This window comes from Neltuma alba, unplaced genomic scaffold (assembly GCF_004799145.2).
Source record: "Neltuma alba isolate B1F8T4 unplaced genomic scaffold, ASM479914v2 tig00011483_pilon, whole genome shotgun sequence".
In the NCBI taxonomy this organism is placed as follows: Eukaryota; Viridiplantae; Streptophyta; class Magnoliopsida; order Fabales; family Fabaceae; genus Neltuma; species Neltuma alba.
The window spans coordinates 170,442-195,624 of record NW_021636152.1 but is presented as its reverse complement, the minus strand read 5'-3'; the positions used below and the strand labels follow the sequence as shown (position 1 = coordinate 195,624).

At 35.7% G+C, this 25,183-nt stretch overlaps 3 protein-coding genes, 1 long non-coding RNA gene and 1 other non-coding gene across 6 annotated transcripts; 3 read left to right on the top strand and 2 right to left on the bottom strand.

The window, feature by feature from the left end:
• Positions 1 to 302: 302 nt before the first annotated feature.
• On the bottom strand, positions 303 to 6,641 carry LOC114714002 (ubiquitin carboxyl-terminal hydrolase 17-like). The gene is given in 13 exon segments (XM_028898699.1): positions 303 to 468; positions 470 to 1,063; positions 1,157 to 1,218; positions 2,074 to 2,286; positions 2,399 to 2,483; positions 2,714 to 2,871; positions 2,975 to 3,089; positions 3,210 to 3,372; positions 3,462 to 3,547; positions 3,997 to 4,085; positions 4,186 to 4,931; positions 5,017 to 5,132; positions 6,010 to 6,641. Coding segments are annotated over 13 exon segments (2,760 nt in total). The 5' UTR covers positions 6,282 to 6,641; the 3' UTR covers positions 303 to 407.
• On the top strand, positions 2,685 to 24,392 carry LOC114714005 (uncharacterized). Its single transcript, XR_003737401.1, has 3 exons — positions 2,685 to 2,695; positions 8,452 to 8,456; positions 24,250 to 24,392. It is a non-coding gene; the product is annotated as an uncharacterized LOC114714005 (long non-coding RNA).
• On the top strand, positions 8,457 to 8,538 carry TRNAS-GCU (transfer RNA serine (anticodon GCU)). The gene has a single exon. It is a non-coding gene; the product is annotated as a tRNA-Ser (tRNA).
• Positions 9,330 to 10,550, top strand: LOC114714003 (mitochondrial uncoupling protein 5-like). Its single transcript, XM_028898700.1, has one exon. It carries the CDS (start codon positions 9,489 to 9,491, stop codon positions 10,419 to 10,421), a length of 933 nt encoding a protein of 310 aa, XP_028754533.1. The 5' UTR covers positions 9,330 to 9,488; the 3' UTR covers positions 10,422 to 10,550.
• Positions 13,794 to 19,389, bottom strand: LOC114714004 (uncharacterized). Of its 2 annotated transcripts, none has more exons than XM_028898702.1 (2): positions 18,985 to 19,389; positions 13,794 to 14,024 (listed from the first exon to the last, which is right to left on the bottom strand). In XM_028898702.1, exons 1-2 carry the CDS (start codon positions 19,306 to 19,308, stop codon positions 13,854 to 13,856), a joined length of 495 nt encoding a protein of 164 aa, XP_028754535.1. In that variant the 5' UTR covers positions 19,309 to 19,389; the 3' UTR covers positions 13,794 to 13,853. The 2 variants fall into 2 exon arrangements, with proteins under 2 accessions (XP_028754535.1, XP_028754534.1); XM_028898701.1 differs by lacking the exon at positions 13,794 to 14,024 and adding an exon at positions 18,419 to 18,885 and having other exon boundaries at positions 18,985 to 19,367.
• Positions 24,393 to 25,183: the final 791 nt, after the last annotated feature.

Below are 25,183 nucleotides of genomic sequence, written 5' to 3'. Positions count from 1 at the left end.
CTATTATATTAAGTTCTCCCGCTACAAATAGCCATGCATTCTATTTTTAAAATATTAACATTTAATATCATTTGATTATAAACTCGCATAAAAAAATAAAATACATGATCATGTATAAATATATAATTAGAAAACTTGATATACACAGCTCCACCAAAGTATTCTTCCTTTGCTTATATTGGACCATTCAACTTCGCGGTAAAACTCTCCCACCAAGTATTCAGCATTATTTAAGGTTCTTTTCATGTTGTCAACCTAATTACTGTACAGGCATAGTAACTTGGCCCCAAAAAAAAAGAAGAAAAAAGAATTGAAAAATGTTATTCATGAAGAGATTGGTTGACTGAAAAAAATTGATTTTCACTGTACCCATGGACTCAAATGGTTACCGATATCTCAACTCAAACTCAATAAAAACGTTTGAGCTGACGTATATCCCGACTAGTTCTTCTCACATGTACACCAGAATCTGTCACATTGGTTAGCAGAGACGTACCTTTTAAGGTCACTTCCCCTGCTGCCACTATGACTTCTATTTCTGTTAGCATAAAAAACAGCATTATCTTCTAACTCTCTGTCCTGCCTCAGCCTCCTAGAAGGATCATTACTACCCACTAAATAATCTGTGCCCAAATTTTCACAATACGTGACCAAATTTGACGAGAGCCCATGGTGAGTCTCCCAATTGGGCGCCATCTCACCAAATATGTACTCAGAGAAGTCAGCAGTATTGCCTGAGTCCTTGGTGCTAGCAGTACTGCAAGAACTTGCGTCTGAAGAGCTGAACAGGGAAGAGCTCTCGCTACATGAATCAACCGTTGCGTTTCTATTCCCATAGTGGAATCTCCATTCTTCCGGATATACAAACTCGCTGCTCAAGGGACCTTCACCAGCATTCTGATGAGGGTGCCTGCCTTGCTTAGGCTGTGAGGTGGGAGGAAATGCATTTCCAGCCAACGAGTTTGATCTGGTTTTAGAAGCAGGAATTGCCTCCAAGTTCCTTCTCTTGTACTTTCCAGAGATTGCATTGCTAGTTATTGATATTGGGGGCTTTGGAGAGTGCCTAAATATATTCACATAATCAAGAGTATTGCTGGTCAGAAGAATTTTTCGGAGAAATTAGAAAATTACAGGACATGGCAAAAGGTAATGTTACCTTGCATAAAGAAGCATGTACGCCCTTTGTGACAAAACAGTGGACAATTCAACGGGTGTCACCTAAACAGAACCACAAATGATATCCTCAGTATACTAACAAATGCCTCTCATACCCGGTGTGCGCAATAGTATGAGCACATGAATACAAAGACTACATTGTACTGATTCCAAAACTCGCTAAGGTGATAACTAGAAAATCTAATGCACTCGTGCAAAGGTGTTTCACTCACTTATTTGTCAGTAGGTTAATTTACTAATCATAGAAGTTAGATGAAATATACATTTTAAAATTCATTGCAGTCTTGTGAGTATATTTTGGTTTTTTTTTCCCCCAACAATAGTAAATGAAACATAATCACCCAAAAAAACGCAGCTGAAAAATAAAATTCCAGAAAGTTGCCGAGCACTCAGTCTTTCAATTAACGTATGGTTAGACTTATAACAAATCAGAAGCCACATTTTAAAAAAAGAAAGAAAGAAAAAAAAAAGAGCACATTTTTCCAAATGATACCAAATGCTCCTTTTAATTTCATAATAGCACATAAATGAGAAACCGAAACCAATCCCCTTTCCTATATCTGGACACACTATTGGAATAAAAAGGAGAGGATGCATCTCGGAAGAGCAGTAAGCTTTTACATGACATTGGCTTCAAAAGAATCAACAAAACAGGAATTTGCTTTCCCTCTATTAACTTCAATTCTTAATATATTAAACTTAAATTCAAATGTTTCCTAATGAGTACTTATTGTCAAATAAAAGGACAAGCATGTACATGAGCCAAAACTGGAAAGCTAATGACCACATCATTTATGAAAGCTAATAACTCATTTGAGAGAGAGAGAGAGAGAGAGAGAGAGAGAGAGAGAGAGAGAGAGAGAGAGAGAGAGAGAGAGAGAGAGAGAGGAGATTGACCATGCTGTCATCAATCCTAGACCATTCTTCCTGAAAGTTCTTCACATAGCAGACATAGTGGCCTGAATATGCAGCATTCATGATATCCAAATGGACGACCACTGCATAAAGGTTGTATAATGGAGATTTATCTTTTGTTCCACTCATATACGGAGCCAAATTCAGAACCTCAGGGAACCGCACCAACTTATTCAACTTCTCAAAATTACCAGACTGCCAACATGGACAGGAGAATAAGCATGATCTCGCATTATAAAGAGCCAGCATAAATACATATACACGAAATATAATAAGTGACACGTCAAACTTGGTATCAAATATGTACCTGGAATCTTTTTAACACAATTGTAAGAATATTTGGTGCCTCCAATACTGTCAACTTCTTCCTGGCTTTCTCGTATGATTTACATCTAAGTAAAAAGAAATGATAAATTGCTTCTTAAGATATGCTCCCTTCGCCACAAGATAGGAACGTTGAAAATAGAATGAGAACATAATACGAGAGAGGGGAAACTATAGTGAAATTGCTATAGAAACAGTGATAGTAAGAGTAGTATATTGTACTCGTTAAAAACATGAAACCAAGCATAGGAGCCCATCAACTTTAACAAAGGTCACAATTGTAAGGAAATCAACAAACCTGCCGCAATAATACTTGTTATCTTTCTCCAGGATTTCCGGTGTTGTAAATTGACCAAGAGCATCCTCCAACGTTCCAATGTTCCCATCAATCTCAACAGTAAGATCCATCATTCTCTCATACCTCTCAGATTTTCCAAGGCACCTTAAGCACTTTATCTGTAGTTTGCAGCCAATAAATTGAAATATTGAGGAAAATCATCCCGTTCTCCTTTAATAAAAGTTGGGGGGAAATCTTGAGCAGGCTTAGATAGGAAACCACCTTAGATCGAAGATAGCCCCCAAAAGTGTACCCAACTAGGGTTGTTTCTTCTGCCAATGGAGTTGAGACCCCAGCTTCCTTGAGGCAAATGGATTGCATGCTCTCAACCGCACACCTGCCATTTCAGCAATTTATTGTGTTGCGTAAAACAATTGTGTAACAAAAGTGGCATTTTTCTCACACATGCCAAGGGGAACATGGGAAAAAAATCAGCTTAATCGATTATTTGGCTCACCTCAAAAATTCATGGGCATCTTCCTCCTTTCCATGTCCAAGGTGGCTCCCAATCTTGTGTATTTTAGATAATATCCCAATGGGAGAAAGTGGGTTAGTCCCTTCTTTGCCCTTCTGAATTAAGTATTCAAATTCACACATAAAACACCATCCATTCTTCTGACCTAAGGCCAACATTGCAAAAGTAAATTAGCTAAAATTCAAAATAAATGTACTAGTTAATTTGTCCAAAAGTCAAGAAAGGGTAACTTGCATTGTTTGGAATGTAGCCCATGAAAGAAATAGGAAGTCAATGGCCGAGTATATGCCAAGCACTGGAGTACAGCATTAGCATAACAGCTGCAGAAAACTCATTATTAGCAAAGAGATAAAATCAATATCCAAACTAACACTAGATTAACCCCCCCCCCCTTCTAACCACATAAAAACAAAATATAGTGGCAAACACTAAGTACCAGTAAGAGAACACTGAGAGAATCACCCTTTTATAACAATCGAAACAATTAGCCACAACAAATACCACATTTTAAAAATATGTCACCACAAATTTCCTTGGGGCATACTTGCACAAATTCTTCTGCCCCAGCTATCATACTCATCATATCTTATATTTCAAGGACTATATCTTCCAAGAGGGCGTTTAGGAAAACAAGAACATGACACCTTTAAAACAGGGTAGAATCAGACTCCTAACGCTCTCCTTACCTCCTTCCTTTCACTCTATTTCTAAACGAGACAGTAACATCACAATGTACCAAAAATGGAAAGCCAGAAGAACTCTACAACACCTGTTCCCACAGTTTGTAAGGCCAAAGGGGTATAGCTCCACCTTGTCATGACAGTAGAGTTCCGTAAAGAGTTCATAAGGAAAGCCCATCTGCCAAGACATAGGAAGTTAAAACTCGTAAAACTGACAAACACAAAACTGTCAACTTAAAGGCTATGTTGTCCATATATCAGGTAAACTTATTCTCAACCTCATTTTCAGCAGATATAAGGCTAGACACTGAATCTGTGGAGCTTCTGAACTGCTGGACCACTTTTTGCACAGATGTTTTCAAGCCATTACGAACATTTTGCTGCAGACTTTGCATACCTCCCCCTTTTGCTGGCAAGGCACGATAATTTTCAGATCTTAGAGATTTGGCATGCAGAAGCAAATCCCCTTTAGTAGCTGAGGATAGCACATGGACACTGTATGGTGATTTTCTTGCTTCTTTATGCTTGGATATATGTGGTTCTTCTTTTGCATTAGCAGCTACAGCCTCTGAACTTGAATAATTCATGGAAGGCAAGGGCCTGCTCTTAGACGTATCTGTTTCTGATTTCTCAACTGTGGAAACTTTTCGTTTGTGTACATGGCCAACCAAATTTGCTGCTGCATCATGAGATTTGTCGGTCTTGGTTTTTGGCAGTTTTGATCTAGGAGCAGTATCATCAGCAATATGACTAGAAACCGTCTTACTTTTTTTGCTTGCACTAGAGTGTTTATTTTCAATATTCACTGAACTTCTAGCGTCTATGGGAAAAGAGGTGGTCGGCACTGTCTCAATGGCATGAGAAGATGCCTCAGCTGTACTATGACATACAGGTTTTGCCAATTTGCTACGATAATCAATGTCAGATGATTTGCTTTCAGCAACAGATGGACTAAAGCTGGAATATGAATTATTGGAAGAAGCAGTACCAGCATGTGTTCCTTCAGAGTCAGCAGAAGGTCTAACTACATTACATACCATAAATGATGCTTCACAAAACATAATACAATTTTCAAGCAAAGCCATTACCATAAGCATCAGACTGTGTACCTGATACTGCAACCCTGTTAGCATTACTTTCCTCTCTGAGTTGCACAGGGAAAATTGGAGGGGAACATTCATCCTTGTGGCCTTGTCTCCAGTGAATAATTTGACACTTGCCAGAACTACAATAAAGCATGCTTGTGAAAATGAAGAAAAACTACGATCATAAAATAATATGTCCAAAATGATGGCTTCAGACATGTAAATATAAACGCCAGAGGCTTAGGCGAAGACTAGAGATGTTGAGGAATGTGACTTTGTCGAGTCATTGCGACAAGGTACAAAAGGTAAGAAGGCTGGCCCAAATTGACTTGCACGCAAATTGCAAACAAAACATTCCAAATTTTTTTTTTTTTACCCTCAAAATATCCATAACTCTGGACACAAGGAAAGGGTAAGCTTGATAGCTCAAAACTTAAGGAACATGCTCCTTAATTCATTCTTTAATTTCCCCGCCATTAGAGTTCTCAGTACAAATAAGGACACAGGACCAACCAGTCAAAAAGAGCAAACTGCAAGGAGAATCAAGGCATCTTGCATCAAGCAGACAAATAGCAAATAGAACTCTCAAGCCCAGTTCTTGATTACGCCAATTCAATATTGATAGGTCGATATGAAAATTTATGGGAAATCGGAACACCAAAGTCTAAACATGTGCGTCAGGGAACGATAACAAGGTGTTCCTTTAGAACAATACCTCGTCTTATAGCAACACTGGCAACACATGGAGAAGATGATCCATGTAAATTACCATTGCTCCACAAAAACAAGATCCAACTCCGCCCATATCCTTTCTTAATTAGTAACTAGAGAAATTCCCATCCGTCCCTTCCACTTAAAATCTGTAACAATATCCTCTTAAGCTTAAGACAACCTATTAACGGAACAGAGAAGTTCCCACAAAAATAAAGTACTGCAAATGGCCACACGGAGACACATGTTCAAGCATTACTGAAGTTCAAATTGAAAGTGCGAAAGACTCTAGGAAAGAGAACGAACCAGTAGCGAACAGCCTTGCACTTGGAGCAGCGCATGGTAGTTGGGGAATAACAGACGGCACATTGATACTCGCGGGAAGCTGGAACAAAACTGGACTCCACTGACGCCTCCATTTCTGCGATAGCGGCCTCTTGAGACGCCATATCGACGAGCCTTATGATCTCCTCTTTTCTAACCTCAGCATTCCTCCACATGTGACGAATCACCAAAAAAGTGACCAACAAGAAGACATACAGTAGGCCCTGAAACCCTAAAAGCTCAAGGATGAACATCTCTTTTTAGCCAGCACCCAGGATCAGGCCAGAACATAAAATGCAGAAAATGGCAATCTTGCTATACATAGATTCGTCGACGACAGAGGCAGCAGTGGAGGGGAAGAAACCAATGAAGCAACGGTGGCGGGCGCCGAAGGAGGCGGAGTAGGGAAAAGGAGGAGCAAAAGGGGGAATTGGGAAGGGAAGTGGGAGTAATAGAGGTGAGGAAAGAGTGGGGGCATCTGGATTGTGGAGACAGACAGGAAGAAGGAGGGCGGGGATGCGCAGAGTGTGGTGAGAAAAATTGGGTCTGGCTCTGAAATTGATTTTAGAGCGAGACTGACATGGTGAATTGCGAATATGCGCGAGACCAATCTCTTTGTCGTTTGTCTTGTCGTGGTAATTGTAAGGACATCTTTTGCACTGCAACTATGACTGGGAAATGCACAGGCATTGTGCTGTGCGTTTGGACAAGTCATTTTGTGCCCATGTGTAAACGTCCTTATGAGTCGTGACTCATGCCCTCAATAGGGAAAAAAAATAATTTTTCTCCAATCTGATAAAAAAGATATGATTTTTTTGGATCCATAGCCTTCGAATCCGCGACAACATTTGACAAGCTCCAACGTTGGGCTGAATCTGGGGTCATAATTTTGGCGGGAAAAAAATATATTTATTGGTTAAAAAAAGAGCTTATAGGCAGACACCCATGTACAGAGATTCAAACAAACCAAAACCGACAGAACAGCAAAGTTTACAAGCCACAACGATAGAGGGGGGAAAAACCAAAAAAACTAAAAGAAGATTAAGGCAAACGCCTCCATATTGCATTTGTAATTTCTGTACTGCACTGATCATAATAACGTAACAGCTAGAAAATTGGTCACCATGGTTCAATTCTCACTGGCAATTTCAGGTCGCAAAAAAAAAAGGAAAATTACACTCAGGTCCCACATAACATAATTAATATCAAAAAAGTCCCTGAAAATTGCGAAATAATTCTGAAGTCCCTAGGGACCTGTGTGTAATTAATTCTAATTATGAAATTATCTACTTACCCTTATTAATTTGAACCTATTTACAACCTCAATAGTGGCTGTTAACAACCCAAGAAAAGGTGGTTAACAACCTCAGCAACGCCCCTGGCATCCCACAGAGTGAGTTGTCAGGAGCACTGTCGAGGTTGTCAATCACTTCTTTTCGGGTTGTCAACAATCATCTCACAGAGTGAGTTGTCATGAGCACTGTCAAGGTTGTTAATCATTTCTTCTCGGGTTGTCAACAGCCACTGTTGAGGTTGTAAATAAATTGTTGCAATAAAATTAATAGGGGTAAGTAAGTAATTTCACAATTAGAATTAATTACACACAGGTCCCTAGGGACTTCAGATTCATTTTGCGATTTCCAGGGACTTTGTTGATATTAATTGTGCTCCATGGGACCTGAGTGTAATTTTTCCAAAAAAAAATCTCGTTGGCAACTTTACACACACATCTGCGCCACTGAATCATTATTTTATAATTTTTATTTTCTTTTCTTTGAAAATGATTGGACTGGTTCTTACTTCTTGTATCTTATTCTTTGGTCGTTCTGGCTTTAGAGCAAATTATATTAGTGCAAACGATATGAGACCTGCTTTAAAATATTGTTCAAATGGACAAACAGCTAGTGCATGTAGGGTCAAGTTAGCGAGAGTTGAAAGAAGTGATATTTAAATATGTGAGGGTTAGATCTAAATAAAAAAGTTAGTCATTCATAACGTAGTGAATCAAAGTTTAAATCTATCTACATTTAGTATTTAACAATATCTTAAACAGTATTATTTCTAATAAAAAAATACTTGTGTTTAGCCAAAAAAAAGTGATTATTTTGGCTTCTTTTTCTATGTCAAGTTGACGGCAACTAGGAGCAAAATTCTGTCATGTAGTTGCACGAATATTTCATAGAAAATGATAGATCATGTAGAATGGTATATGTGATTTGCTCGATATCAAAAACTTCTTGTGGGTTAGTTTTCCTATGTGAAAACAAAAATCATTTAATAATGAGGGATGTACGAGCGATACTAGCAAAATTATTTACTGCTCGGGGTAGGAAAGGTTCCATGAAAAATTACTGAAACACAGGAAGAACGAATTGTGCAGCTTTAGCCATTGGTGAACAATTATTATTGACGCGCCACAAGCAGATAACGTCGCTTTGGCCGAGTGGTTAAGGCGTGTGCCTGCTAAGTACATGGGGTTTCCCCGCGAGAGTTCGAATCTCTCAGGCGACGTTTCTGGTTCTTTTCCCTTTTTTTTTTTGGAAAAATAAATTTCATCATGGAGGATGCAACAGAGGGCAGGCGGAGGGGGCAATCGTCCTTGCAGAGGACAAGGGCAAGCTAAGAGTAGGACCCCAAGAATTCGATGCCCTCCGTTCACGCACGCCTCTTAACCACTCACCCCCACCTCCTTCGTCCTCTTCCCTCTGTCTTTGTTCTTTTCTTCCATTATTGGTCTCTGCCTTTCCCTCTCATTACAATGTTGCATTCATTTAGTCAGGGTCTCATCCCACCTGTTTTGTCTTCTCTCATTTTTGTCCACTATCACCTTATCTATTCTTCCGTATGTATTAATGAACTACCGGGAGTGAAGTTAAAAGACTATATTAGATGAAAATTAACTCATTATTTATATAGAAAAAGTAAAAAAAAAATATTAAATGCTCTCAATAATAGTAAACTAGACTTATAAATGTATAGATATTCTAGGTAAAACCAATAAAATTAAAATAAAAAAAAAGGAGAGAAACACAGTCCAGTAACCGCGCACACTCCTGCTTCCTTCCAAAAGTGACTTTGAATTGCGTCCTAAATTAATTGTCCAAACTCAACATTTTTATCTCGTAAATATATCTGAGAATGCAAGGGTCCCACACAATCTCTTTGCCATAAATTGGTTTTTGGCTATATTTGCATTCCGCTGTCGCTCATACCAATCAATTCGTTTCTTCGTTGCGTTTGTGTCCTCTTATGGTTTCTCTTGCTTGTTCTCGTACTACTATTTCTCAATGGCCTAACGTTCCTCACTCTTCCTCCATCCATCACCTCTGTCCTTCTTCTCCTTTCCTAACATTAACCCTAGCTGGCACTCCTCCTGTATCTTCCTCTACAGTCTCCCTCCATATAGTTTCCCCCCCCTCCCTCGTTGCTTCCTGTTTGGTTCCCAAGAAAATTCATTCCATATGACTATCAAAGGTTTTGTTGAGGGAGGCATCGCTTCCATCGTCGCTGGATGCTCCACCCACCCTCTCGACCTCATCAAGGTCCGAATGCAGCTTCAGGGCGAAACCCACGCTCCGACCGTTCACAACCTCCGACCCGCACTCGCCTCCGGCAGCGTCGGGCCACCTCCGGCTCGTATTGGTCCTATTGCAGTCGGCGTTCGCATCATCAAACAAGAAGGTGTTGCCGCTCTTTACAACGGCGTCTCCGCCACGGTCCTCCGCCAGAGTCTCTACTCCACCACCCGAATGGGACTCTACGATTACCTCAAGCATAAGTGGTCCGATCAGAAAGCCGGAGGCAACATGTCTCTTTCCAGGAAGATCGCCGCCGGTTTGTTGGCTGGAGGTGTGGGGGCAGCAGTTGGAAACCCGGCGGACTTAGCCATGGTTCGCATGCAAGCCGACGGCCGTCTTCCGCCAGCTCAGCGGAGGAACTACAAGTCCGTGGTGGACGCCATTGTACGAACCGTGAAGCAAGAGGGAGTAACTAGCCTGTGGAGAGGCTCGTCGCTTACGGTGAATCGCGCTATGCTGGTGACGGCGTCGCAACTAGCGTCGTACGACCAGGTCAAGGAGGAGATACTGAAGAAGGGGACGATGAGCGATGGGCTCGGGACCCACGTGACGGCGAGCTTTGTGGCGGGTTTCGTGGCGGCGGTGGCAACAAACCCGGTGGACGTGTTGAAGACGAGAGTGATGAACATGAAAGTGGAGGAAGGTGGGAAGCCGCCGTACTCCGGCGCCATAGATTGCGCCGTTAAGACGGTGCGAGCAGAGGGTCCGATGGCGCTCTATAAAGGATTTATACCGACGATTTCAAGGCAGGGACCCTTCACCGTGGTGCTGTTTGTGACGCTCGAAGAGGTTCGCAAGTTGCTGAAGGATTTCTGAGGGACAGAACTTCCGTGAAGGGATGGACGATGATCCCCACAGCTTCGATTAAAAGTGGTTAAAAGAAGTATTAAGCACTTAATTTTTGTCTTAATCTTTGCCATCTTACTATATATTATTGAAATTTTGACAAAAATTAGTCTTTTCAAGCATTATTCAGTTTAAATACAGTATAATTCCATTAGTTTTAATTGTTATATGATAGTGATCTTATTAATACCATCAGATTAATACTCCTCCGGTCCTTAATATAAGATCCAATTATTGAGTTGGTTTTGGTCCTAAATATAAGACCCATTTCTCATATTTTTTTAATTTTCTCTAAATTACCCTATAGATATTCCCTAAACCATAATCAAGTAGAAGAGGGAGAAAGATATTAAGAAAGATGATCATGGTGTTTTAGGAAAAACATGTCACATTTCTTATAATTAACTAACTTACCTAATTTCTTTAATCTAATCAAATTAGTCAAATGGGTCTTATATTAAGGACCGGAGGAGTACAACTTTAATTATTAATACATAGAAGGATGAATACGAATTAAGTAGAGGGTTGGAGGGAGAAGGATTTGTGTGGTGATATGAAGATGGGCCAAAGCTTGCGAGGAATGGGCCAGGAAGTTTGGGCTGGAAGGAAAGACTTGAGGGATGATAATTTTAATTAATTATATAAAGAGAAAATCATGACCTGAGTAGGGGTAGGGCATGGAATTTGACCCTCTTATGTTTTTCGACTGTCGTCTTCTTCTTTCTCACTGCTTCATCTCGGCCCCCCTCTTGCAGTCCTGAACACTGCATAAAAATCAATCTGGGATATTCAATATATTTCATAATTTTCTATCGTGTCAATTTTCAATTCTGAATCACTGAGAGAAGAAAGTGACGCCTACCACTTTTACCACAGAACCATTTTTCCGAAGGATTCTCTTGCGCACAATTATAAACATCGTCCCTAAGCTTTCTTTAAAACTTTGTTAGAGATCTAGAGATCAAATAGACAGATCATATAATTCTCTTGAGTATCCCATAGTATTCTTAATAGATGAACTAGATAATTAATTTATATATATTAAGAAAATAAATCTTGTTAGTTATTTATAATAAATGTGTATTAATTTTTTTTAGAATAATTTTTTGGATAATGTGCACTGTAAGTATTTTTATTATATGAAATTAATAAGGATATTTTAAGGAAAAATTATAAAATTAAAAAAAAAGTGAAATAAGACTTTGTATTTAAGATCAAATCAAAATTTTACGTGTTGCTTGACAGTGAACTTCACATCCAACTCTCAGTTTGACCCGCAGATATTTCTCACCAAATTCTTGAGGGAAGACATGTGCGTATTATGCCATTCTCGCAAGCTATATAATTATGGATCCACCTTCTCTCCTCTCCTCTCCTCTCCTCTACCCTTCCTATCTATTGCCTCTATGCTAAACGCACCGTTTCCAAAGTCAAATTTGTTGTCACCTCCTTGCGTTTTGTTGCGCCGAGGGGACGGATGGGTGAGAGACGAGCGAGCCACCGAACCTCAAAAAGTTGATAGTGATGAAATTTCAAAAGAGGAAAACTTGATGATAAAAAAATCTTTTATATAAGCACAAGTCAGCATAAATTTTTTTTATTAAATCTTGTTATCATTACTCAGTATTTATTTTTTTCACTAATTTTTATTTACAAAATATAAAAATATTTTATATACCCCAAAATCACATTCTCGATTTGGTTTCTTCTTCTTTTTGACCAGGGAATTTGATTTCTTCTTTTGTTTAATTTTAATGCTTAACATTTTATAATTATCTATAAATTATGAACATTATACTTAACATTTTATTATTATAGTTATCTATAATAATAATTAACATTTTATTACTCTTTCAATCTTCAATATAAGATCCAATTAATTAATTCGAATAAACTAAAGATGTTAGTTAAATTAGTTAATATGATATGTCTCTTCTAAAATATTCTAAACATCTTTCTTAATTTTTCTCTCCCTCTCTTACCTGATTATTATCTGAAAAATTTCAATAGGGTTAATTTAAGAAAAATTAATAAACATGTAAAATAAGATTAATATTAACTCTCCAATTAGATCCTATATTAAGGACCGAAGAAGTACTAATTATGAATATTTTAACTGAGTACAACTTCATTCTTAAATTTTAAGCCAGTTGTATTATTTCAGCTGAATTTTGATTTGATGCAATTCAGTTTCTACAGTCTTAACCATTTAAAATTTTTAGTCTCTAAATTTGATAAAATATATAATTTTATCTTTTAAAATATACGAAATGAAATTAGTTTGCTTAATTATTAGCCGAATTCTCTCGGAGTAATGAGAATCCTCGCCTATCTATTACTATTACTACGCTGGGGAATTGCATTGTGGGGGAAAACATGGATTTTTGTGAGGAATAATGCTTCGGATATGATTTCACGGCGGAAGGCAGGATCTGTTGGGGCCCATCTCCCCTCCCATAGCTTGGAATTATGTAAAGGACTGTTAACCTGTTGGTCAACCATTTCCGTTGGGCTTCAATGATTTTGAGAAAAAGAAAAATAAGAGAAGTAACTGAGTTAAGTTCACACTCAGGTCCAAAAAAAAAAAAAAAACTGAGTTAAGTTCACCCATAGGGAAGCACGTGCCTAGCAGCCTTCATCATATGCCTCAGCTGTTTGGAGCATGGCATTTCTGAAAAAATGGAAACCTCAAATTTTCAACCCAACAAAAAAAAGAAGAAGAAGGAAGCAACCTCAAACAAGCTTCCAGGAGATGAAACCAGTGAAGCCACAAATCTATCTGCGGACGTTTGTACTAAATAACTACTAGTAATTGGTGAGTGTTCTTACGATAGATTTTGGTCCTCCACAGACAATGCAAGCATCAATTTGCACCTTCAAAGATGTTTTACATCACAAATTGAAATACAAGAAAGCGAGTCAAAACAAGCAAATTGGTACAAATTTGCTTCTTTTGATAAGTCAATGAAGAGGTCCAACTCTCTCTCGGCCAAGAATCACGAGAAGGAGGAAGGAGGAGCGGATGGGATTACGATGCAGGAGGAGGATCAAGAGAGAAGGAGGGAAACGAAGAAGGGGAAGAGGGATGGAGAGCATAGAAAGAATACTCTCTAAAAGAGATAAACTTAACAGTTAATTTATTTTAATTCTTAAAGCCCACAAAATGAGATGGGGTAGAGATATAATCTCAACTCTAATCTTAAGAACTAAAAGACGAACATTCCAGGTGGCCCGGAAAAAAAGCAGAACATTCTAAAATACAATTAGAAAATATGATAAAAAGTTCATAATTACGATAAAACAGCTGCCCTGAGATAAAATAGTTGACAGTCTCCGAATTTGGTTCAGATCACAGCGTTCATCATTTCCAAATCTACCGTCAAGAAGGACAATAGAATGACTTCAAGCATGCTTCTTGGCGTTGGCGGACATTTGAGGGCTCTTCCCAAGGTCGTGAGGGGTAAGCAAACCTCGGAGAGTTGCCAATAATCCTACAGCATAGTAAGGGCCGTATATCACGAGTAGCTTAGCAGATGCTCTTCCGGAACCCACCATTTCTGTTAATGTAGGAACCTGAAACGCAGTGTTCATCAAAACATGAAATCACAGAACACACATATATATGTACAGATCTTTGAAAGATCAGGTGATTAATTAATTATACATACCATGGAAGCAGTCATAGAGCCGCCGTAGATCAAGAGAGTGGTCCTGAGCCAGGGCTTGGAAGTCAACAAGCCGTAAAAATTGCCAATAACGAGTGGCATTTGGTAGGCGATTTCATGGAAGACGATTCCGACGAAGAAATATGGCTTCTCTATCATGAGATAGTGGCCAGAATAGCGGAGGAACCAGTCGCTGAGTTGGACGAGGAAGCGGGGGTAGTACTCGCGAGGTATGAAGACTTGAGTATCCAGAGCAGGAACTCCCAGAATCAATGTCACCCAGAAGAACATGAGGATGGGGTCTATAACTTTTACCAGAGAACCCATTTTCCATAGAATTGAACAAGCCAACTCTATTCTCCAGTCTCAAGATTCAGAAAATGGGGCTCTTATGAGGAAAGCATGCAAAGGGAGTGGGACAGGCACGGGGATAGGTGTTTGTTATGACTCATTATTGTTGCTTCAGTAGTGGCCCACCGTTTGGATGGTAGGGATCAGAGAGAGAAAACGAAGTGTAGTCAAAATCAATTAAAATATATAAAATAATCCTGATTTAAAATTTAATAATTTTCACATTTTTTTAAATAAAATTTTCCTTTTTTAATAACAAAATAAACTTCAGAGTCTTGCCACTCTTGAATCTGTCCACCATGTGCCAAAATTAGCATGCAGTCTATAGTTTAGTAGCCAATTGACAAAGTCATCTATTAGTCAGTGTCGCGCCACCTCCGGCTCGTGTTGGTCCTATTGCCGTCGGGCGTCGGCGTTCGCATCATCAAACAAGAAGGTGTTGCCGCTCTTTACAACGGAGCCTCCGCCACTGTCCTCCGCCAGAGTCTCTACTCCACCACCCGAATGGGACTCTACGATTACCTCAAGCATAAGTGGTCCGATCAAAAAGCCGGCGGCAACATGTCGCTTTCCGGGAAGATCGCCGCCGGTTTGTTGGCTGGAGGTGTGGGTGCAGCAGTTGGAAACCCGGCGGACTTAGCCATTGTTCGCATGCAAGCCTTCACATAAGCAGAATTGGGTAGGACAATACCCTTGCGTGATAGCCAGCCCAAGGTTTGGCCATACCCATAAAAAGTCCTAATGAGTTTGGACCGGATAGGACGGGCTTTTGTGCCAAAAAAAATCAATATACTACATTAATTAACTACTATTTTTTATTTTAATTATAAGACTTTGTTTGTAAACTACAAATAAGATTTTATAATTAAGATCATAGGTAGTATTAACTAATTATTTATATTTCTCTAAATAATCTAAGGTAACTTTATACTAAAATAGCAACTTGGCCTGCATTTAGTTATTTCTAATTAGTTTACTATTAAACTACATAAAGGAGTGGACTATGACAAGAAAAACGTTATTAGTATATTTTATTAAACTTAATTGCTTTTCTGGTTTTTAAAATTTCTTAATACTCTTAAATGCTCATAAGAGGATGGAATCAGTTATATTTTTTAAAAAAATCTCTTTGTTGTGGTTTAGTAAATTTTTAAAGTATCCTATTCAGTTTTTAATTGTAACCAAAAAGAGAAAGCAATTTTAGAAAAACAAGAAACAAAACAAATTTCAAAATAATTCAATTATCCTTCTATGGGCATTATATCTAAGTCATGCTCAAAATAAACTATATATAATTACTTATATGCCAATATACAAATTGCCAATGGCCATAATATTTGCATTAAAAAAAAGGCCATACATATCTCAATAAATGATAAGACGTCTGATTCTTATAATCATTTGAAAATAAAAGCAAGTATAGTAAACATTAAATAATGATACAACAATACGTTTGATTTATGAGGGAGGTGAATAAAATATATAAATAAAATGTCTGGCCTTGTCCGACAATTTGTCTGGCCCAAATATGCCCAACATTTTTTTGGGCCAATTTTTTAGGGCAAGAGGCATTTTTTGTGTGGGTCTAGATAGGCAACCAGGCTTTATGAACGCTTATAGGGGTAAGGCATGGAATTTGACCCTCATGTGTTTTCCCACTATGGTCTTCTTCTTTCTCACTACTTCATCTCTGCCTCCCTCTTGCACTCCTGAACACTTCATAAAAATCAATATAGGATATTCAATATATTTTATAATTTTTTATCTTGTCAATTTTTAATTCTTGGTCATTGAGTGATCAACTTTTACCACATAATCATTTTTCCAAATGCTTCTCTTGCGCACAATTATAGGCATTGTCCCTCAGCTTTCTTCAAGACTTTGTCTGTTAAAGATCTAGAGATCAAATAGATTGAGGAGTTCAGTCATCTCAAATCATATAGTTCTCCTAAGCACTCCGTAGCATTCTTAACATTTGAGTTGGATAATTAATTTGTGGATATCAAGAAAATAAATTGAGTTAGTTATTTATAACAAATGTATATTGATTTTTTAAGAATAATCTTTCTGATCATATGCATTGTATAACTATAGAATTAATTAAGATATTTTAAGAAAAACTATAAAATTAAAAAACGAAGTGAGGTGACTCCTTGTATTTAAGATGAAATCAAATTTCTGGTCTAGTTGCATGTCTCTTTACACATGTCCCTCATGTATTGCTTGATAGTGAATTTGACATCTAATTCTCAGTTTGACTTGCAGAAATTTCTCACCAAATTCTTGAGGGAAGACGTGTGCATATTATGCCATTCTCGCAAGCTATAGTAAATTAGTAATGGATCCACCTTCTCTTCTATAATCTCTACCCTTCCTATCTGCTGCCTTTCTGCTACCTTCAAACGCACCGTCTCCAAACTCAAATCTCTTGTCACCTCCTTGCGTTTTGCTGCACCAGGGAGAGGGATGGGTAAGAGATGAGTGAACCACCGAACTTCAAAAAGCTGATGGTGATGAAATTTTAAAAGGAGAAAAACTTCATAATAAAAAAAATCTTTTATATAAACACAAGTCAGCATGAAAGTTTTTTCATTAAATCTTATTATCATTACTTAGTATTTATTTTTTTTCTAATTTTTATTTATAAAACATAAATATATTTTATATCTCCAAAAATCACATTTTTGATTTGGCTTCTTCTTTTTTTTGACCAGGGAATTTGATTTCTTCTTTTGTTTAATTTTAATACTTAGCATTTTATACTTACAGTTATATATAATACTTAAAATTTAATTAGTTTTCTGGTCTTTAATACAAGAAGTAATTAATTAATTTGAATAAATTAATAATATTAGTTAGATCAGTTAATATAATATTTTTTTTTCTAAAACACCCTAACCTTATGTTTGGTACGAGGGACTTGAAGGGAAAGAAAAATTTTAATAAGCTCAATTTATAAAAATTAAAGAAGTAGGATTCTGAAATTTTGATAAAAAGAATATACAAGATAAAAGAAGAAGAGAATTTAATTACAAACTTTTAACCTCACTTCTTCAATTTTTTAAATCAAACTCATTAAAATTTTTTCTTCCTTTCCTTCCCCTCCGTTTCCCTCATACCAAACTGACGATAAACATCTTCTTTAATTTCATCCCTCCCTCTCCTACTTGATTAGGGTTAATTTAGAAAAAAAATTGATAAATATGTAAAATTGTTTTTATATATAGGACCAATATTAATTTCACAATTAGTTTTTATGTTAAGAACCCGAAGAGTACTAATTATGAACATTTTAACTAAGTGCAACTTCATTCTTAAATTTTAAGCCATTTGTATTTCAGTTTCTGAATTTTGATTTGATGCAACTGAGTTTCTATAGTGTTAATCATTTAAAATGTTTAGTCTCTAAATTTGATAAAATATCTAATTTTGTTTTTTAAAATATACGGACTAAAATTCGTTTGCTTAATCATTAGCCGAATTCTCTAGGAGTAATGAGAATCCTCTCTTATCTATTGCCATTAGCATGCTGGGGAGTTATATTATGGGGAAAACGTGGATTTTTTGTGGGGAATCATAATGCCTCAGATACGATTTCACGGCGAAAAGCAGAATCTGTTGGGGCCCATCTCCCCTCCCGTAGCTTGGAATTACGTAAAGGCGTGTCACTGTTGGTCAACCATTTCCAAAAGGAGTACTAAATAACTACTAGTAATTGGTGGGTGTTTTTACGATGGATTTTGGTCCTCCAAAGATAATGCAAGCATCAATTTGCACCTTCCAAGAAAGCAAGTCAAGACAAGAAAATTGGTACAAATGTGCTTCTTTTGATAAGTCAATGAAGAGGTCCAACTCTCTCTCGGCCAAGAATCACGAGGAGGAGGAAGGAGGAGCGGATGGGATTATGATGCAGGGGGAGGTTGAAGAGAGAAAGAGGGGAACAAAGAAGGGGAAGAGGGATAGAGAGCAAAGAAAGAATACTCTCTAAAAGAGATAAACTTAACAGTGAATTTATTTTAATTCTCAAAGCCTACAAAATGAGATGGGGTTTAGATATAATCTCCACTCTAACCTTAAGAATTTAAAGCAGAACATTCTAAAATACAATTACAAAATATGCTAAAAAGTTCATAATTACGATAAAACAGCTGCCCTGAGATAAAATAGTTGACAGTCTCCGAATTATGGTTCAGATCACAGCGTTCATCATTTCCAAATCTACCATGAAGAAGGACAGTAGAATGACTTCAAGCATGCTTCTTGGCGTTGGCGGACATTTGAGGGCTCTTCCCAAGGTCGTGAGGGGTAAGCAAACCTCGGAGAGTTGCCAAGAATCCCAGAGCATAGAAAGGGCCGTACGACATGAGCAGCTGAGCAGGTGCTTTTCCGGAACCCACCATTTCTGTTAATGTCGGAACCTGAAACGCAGTGTTCATCAAAACATGAAATCACAGAACACACACACACATATATACACAGATCTTTGAAAGATCAGGTGATTAATTAATTATACATACCAAGGAAGCAGTCAGAGAGCCGCCGTAGATCAAGAGAGTGGTCCTGAGCCAGGGCTTGGAAGTCAACAAGCCGTAAAAATTGCAAATAACGAGTGGCGTTTGGTAGGCGAAGTCATGGAAGACGATTCCCATGAAGAAATAGGGCTTCTCTATCATGAGATAGTGGCCACTTTCACGGACGAGCCACTCGTTGAGTTGGATGAGGAAACGGGGGTAGTACTTGACAGGTATGAAGATTTGAGTATCCAGAAAAGGAACCACAATAAGCAATATCACCCAGAAGAACATGAGAATGGGGTCTATAAGTTTTACTAGAGAACCCATTTTCCAGAGAACTGAACAAGCCAACTCTATTCTCCGCTCTCAAGATTCAGAAAATGGGGTTCTTATAAGGAAAAGATGCGCAGGGAGCGGGACAGGTACGGGGATAGGTGTTTGTAATGACTCATTATTGTTGCTTCAGTAGTGGTCCACCGTTTGGGTGGTAGGAATCAGAAAGAGAGAATCAAGTGTAATCAGAGTCAATTAAAATATATAAAATAATCCTGATTTAAAATTTAATAATTTTCACTTTTTTAAAATGAAATTTTCCCTTTTTTATAACAAAATAAACTTGCCACTCTTGAATCTGTCCGCCATGTGCCAAAATCAGCATGCAGTCTATGGTTTATTGGCCAATTGACAAAGTAATCTACTCATCAGTATGTGCCTTGCGTGGGTCAAGCTTCATTGTTTCATTGCCAGCTACAGGGTAACTCATGACAGATTATGGGTGCACAACGGGATCTCGTGTAATCCGATGCTCATGAACAATTATTAAATCAAAATTAAAAATAAATATAAATACTTGATTTTCTTTCCCCTAATCTTATGAATCAATGAAAATATTCAGATGAAGCAATTAATTTTTTTTACTACTAAACACAAGTATTTTGTGATTAAAGACAATTATTTTCGATGTAATAGATTTTGTTGCTAAACTTTATTCAATGGATTTTGATTTTGAACGAAGTTCTGTTTGCATGTTATTTTGAGGGAAGGAAACTTGTTTATCATCCTTATACACGTAGGCACAGTTATTTAGGAAAACAATTACTCCTCCTGCACTTGATATAAAATTTAATTAACTAATTTGAGTAGATTAAGTATATTAGTTGATTTAGTTAATATGATATGTTTTTTTAAAAAAATCCTAAACATCTTTCTTAAGTCCTTTTCCCTTTCTCCTATTTGATTATTGTTAAAGGAATAATATCAATATGGTTGATTGTGAAAAAAATTGATAAACATGTGAAATAGATATTTTATATGGGACCAACATCAACTTTCTAATTAAATCTTGTATTAAAGACTGAAGGAATATTTATCTTCAAGAACGAACCCCTTTGTTCATGAGTCAAGTGTCTTTTGCAAGAACCATTTTAGTTGATAAGATTTAAACATTAATTTTTTTGCCTTCAAACCATGCTATGTCTGATCAAGACATGGGATTTGCAGAAATATTAAGTATAATCAAACAGTGGTGTTACCAACACATGTTACCTTCAGACTCTCTATTCCACGACCCAAACTGGACCCTAAGTGATTGTTTAGAATACTTATTATAAATATTTTATAAAAATCAAGATAAAATTTCTCTTACATACCTATCTAAATTAATGATTTGTTATATATAACTAGTTTTATTATTTTTTTAATTTGTCCAAATTAGTGAATTAACTTTTGTATCAAGTACCAAAGTTAGTAACATGTACTTTACTCATGTTTTTTACCTATTGCTTGACAGTGAATTTCACACCTAATTCTAAAGTCCGACTTGCGGATATTTCTCATCTAATTTTTGAGTGAAAACGTAAAAATGGTAGTTTTATTTGCTCTCTTCCTGTTTATTCCAGTGGCCGCATTATTAGTTTATGGCTATGCTTAATCAGTCGAACTCTTTAGGAGAAATGAGAATCCCGCTCTAATCTAATAATGTTTGAGAATTATGGGGAAAACATGATTTTTGAAATAAAAAATACTACTTCCTGTCCTTAATATAAGTACTTATTTAATTTTTATTTTGATTCTAAATATAAGACCTCAATTTACTTAGGCTGTGTTTGACATCGCGTTTCATGGCCTAAACGTACGTCTCCACCGGTAAAAGTTACTTTTGGGATTTTGAAGTTGTTTGGATTGACTTCTTTTTGTGATGGGCTTATGGGGTCTAATGAGCTATTGGGCAGAAGCTACTTTTTTTGGCTTTTGGAGTGATGAGCGGTTGGGGGTGAGGGACGGTGGGGTGTGCAGGAAAGAAAAAAAAAAGAAGGAGAAGAGATGATGATACTGGACATGAATAGTTTTTTTTTTTGACATTCACATGTTGTAAAAGTGGAACAATAAATTAAGGATAATATTTTTTTAGTAAATACTGAACATAAATTATCACAAAAGTAAATACTAACGTAAAATTGGAAAAAAAAAAGAAGAACCATGCTATTTTTTCATTTATTTACTTAATACTCCTCCGGTCCTAATTATAAGACCCAATTGACTTATTTGAGGAAATTAAAAAAGTAAGTTAAGTTGGTTATTTATAATAAATAAGTGTTGTCATTCCTAAAATATCCTTGCTAATTAAGTATATTGGCTAAAACTATCATTATTAGAAGGATTATCTTGAAAAAAAATGCATAAATATAAGAGACAAAATAGATTGGGGTCTTATAATTAGGACCAAATAAAAAGTCAAATAGGGTCTTATAATAAAGACCGGAGGAGTATTTTTTTTTGTAAAAAAAGATATCTTTTTGTTGTGGGCTTTTGGGAGAAGTAAACTTTCGGTGCGTTTTGGGGTGTTGTGGGCGGTGAAAGAAACCATTAGAAAATTTATGGTTGTGTTAAAAATTTTTTACCCGCCTGACCCTCACCCCTGCATGAATATTCTCTCACCTCAATAATAAAACAAAATCACAAGTTCACAACACACACACTCCTCCGTTGGAAAATTGTCACATTATATATATAATTCCTTTATAACAATAAATTAAATTTTCTTATTTTTAATAATTTTATTTTCAGTACTTTTTTTAAAATGGCCACATTATACATATAGTTTTTTTTCTAATAATAAATTAAATTTATTTAATTTTAATAATTTTATTTTCCTTCTTAAAAAATAGTCACATTATATATATATATATATCTAATATTAGATATATACTATTTAATAAAATTCATGTCCTTTTAAGTCATTTTATATCCAAACTTACTTTTATATTTATCATCCAAACAAGTTTCAGCTTCTCAAACTGACTTTTTTTCAAAATCCAATCCAAACATAAATCACATTACCCTATCTGACTTTTATCCAATCTGACTTCTGTAAAAGTCAGATTGAAAAAAAAGTTACTTCTCCACTGCTAATCCAAACATACCCTTAGTCTCTTATATTTATCTATTTTTTTTCCAAAACAATTCTTATAGTAATAGTAGTTCAAACCAATATACTTTATTAATAAGAATATTTTAATAAAGACAACATCTATTTATAATAATTAACCAACTTAATCAATTTTTTTAATCCACTCAAATTAGTTAATTAGTTTTTATATTTAGAGTTGATAATTGTAACAATTAATGCTTAGGATATGATTTCACGATGACAAGCAGAATGTGCTGTGGCCCATAGCTTGAAATTACGTAAAGGAGTGCTCACCTAATGTTCAACCATTTCCGTTGGTCTTTTCCAATGATTCTGAGGGGAAAAGAAAAATAAGAGGAGTAGGTGAATTGAGTTGTTGGCCTTTTCCAATGATTTTGAGGGGGAAAAAATAAAAATAAGAGAAATGAGTGAATTAAGTTGTTGTGCTTTTCCAATGATTTTGAGGAAAAAATAAAAATAAGAAAAGTAGGCGAATCGAGTTGACTCACAGGGGAGCACGTGACTAGCTGCTCTCATCATATATTTCACTTGAACTCGAGACTTCATACAAACAGGGTAAATGATATGGCTATTTGCTGACATGTCTCACCTGTATCGAACATGGCATTTCTGATACAATGGAAACCTCAAATTTTCACTGGAAAAGAGGGAAATTACATTAAGATCTCAACAAAAAAATACAGCAAGAGTTGCAAATTATAGTAATTAGAAATCTCAACGGAACCTGAGTGTAAGAGATTTAATTTAGTGAAAATATAAAAATACCTTATTGTCCTTGTTAATAGTCACGGCAAGTGTTAATATAGTTAATTTAATTATTAATAACAAATGTCTTGTGCAAGTTGACATAAGTTGTTAATATACGGCAAAACAATTGTTAATACTTCCACTTTAACTTATCATTTTTGTAATCCTAAGTCTGATATAAAGTTATATTTTCTCACGTAAAATGACTTTTTAATGCAATATATTTTCTGCTACTTTAGGCTATATATGATAATTTAAAGTGATTATGTTTTGAATATGAAGTTAATTATTTTAAAATAAGATAAAGTATTTATTTAGTCCGTTAACTTTAGATAAGATTTTCACTTAGTTTTTTAACTTTTAAAAGTATAATTTTAGTTTTTTAACCTTTAAATCACCAATTTTAAAATATGATTTATTTGTAATAATTATGATTGTTTTGAAAATTAAACTCAATATGCTAGTATTTGATAATATTTTATCAATATTTAAGATATAAATATTATTATTTTTCTTAACGGTTTTATGATTAAATGACTAAAAACATATTTTTTTAAAGTTAATAGACTAATATAAAACTTTGTATAGAGTTAAATAATTAAAAGTATATTTTAAAATTTAAATAATATGAGTTGTCAAGTTGGTATGGAGTGGGGAGTGGGTAGTTATATTTGGTACCCTCACTTATAATCAGTGCTCCTTGACTTGTTGATAAATACAATTTCACATTTCAAATTATTTCATGCTTGTACAGCCCATTTTGATTATAAATATAATAAGTGATATTGATTCTTAGTCTGACAAATAGGTAGAAAATATTTATTTTTTTTATTTTCTTAGCTCTTTAACTTACTTATACCTTAGCGTCTTAATCATGACTTGTTGTGATTTGATCCCTAAATCATTGATTCACTTATGTCTCAATTTTTTATCTTTTTTATTTTATTTTATTTTATTATTCCTGTCATTCGTCCACCTGCATTCTTTTTGTAAAATGTAAATAAAAGAAGGGCGGGCTGGAGGACCGACGAAGGGGAGAAAAAGTTGCAAGCCCACAAGCTTGCCGGCGTCTTTGGCACTGAGATTCAAAGGGGAGCGGCTTCTCTCCACTGCCTTCCCGTTCGCTGCCTGTCCGCTGCCTTCAACGCAGCGCCGTTTAGCTGGGTGAAATAGGGGTGATGAGATGTGATGGTCTGACACTCGCATAAATGGGAGAAGCGGAGAGCCCCAAAGCTATCAAATATATATATATATATATATATATATATATTTTGACCAGCCAAAGCTATCAAATATATTACGCATTCGATGAGCCTCAACAATATAATAAATAATTAAATATATTATTGTTGTGTTTTTTTGTCTGAAATATATTATTGTTGTTATCAACAACAAGTTTAGTTTTTATTGCAATCTAGTTAATATTCGTAAATTATTCTAATCTCATTTCATAATAATAAATTAATTACATTTTACAATTAAAAATAACTAAATCTTAGAAATAATTAATTTAACAACAAATTTAGATTTTCATTACAATCTATTTATTATTTGTAAATTATTCTAATCCATTTTATAATAATAAATCAATTATATTTTACAATTAAAAATAATTAGATCTTAGAAATAATTAATTTCACCATTTGTTATAATTTCAACCAATTTTTAATGAGGTTTTCTATCTTCTATTATATTTTTATAGTTTTTCCTAGTATAGTCATTAACTCATTTACTCATATGATCATGTACTTTATTTTTTTAAATATAAATTTTAAATTAAATATTATTAAACATTAAATTTTTAAAATAGAATATATGACTATATATGATTGAATAACTTAACATAATAAATTGTCCTTTTTTTAATCTATTTTTTCACAGAAAAAATTGACAAAAACATACTTAACATTTAAGAACAGTAAACAGTATCTTGTAAAAAGGACTAAACCAATTTAAATTTTAAGATCTTATAAAAAGAAGGGAGAGAGGATAATATGCAAACTTATATATCTCTTAATTTCTTAT

Bases quoted from the DNA above. Each gene is read 5' to 3' on its own strand.
- LOC114714003 (XM_028898700.1), top strand. From the start codon at position 9,489: ATGACTATCAAAGGTTTTGTTGAGGGAGGCATCGCTTCCATCGTCGCT.
- LOC114714004 (XM_028898702.1), bottom strand. From the start codon at position 19,308: ATGGGTTCTCTAGTAAAACTTATAGACCCCATTCTCATGTTCTTCTGG. The intron at 14,025-18,984 runs GTATGTATAATT...ACTGCGTTTCAG, and splicing joins GCTCTCTGACTGCTTCCTTG to GTTCCTACATTAACAGAAAT.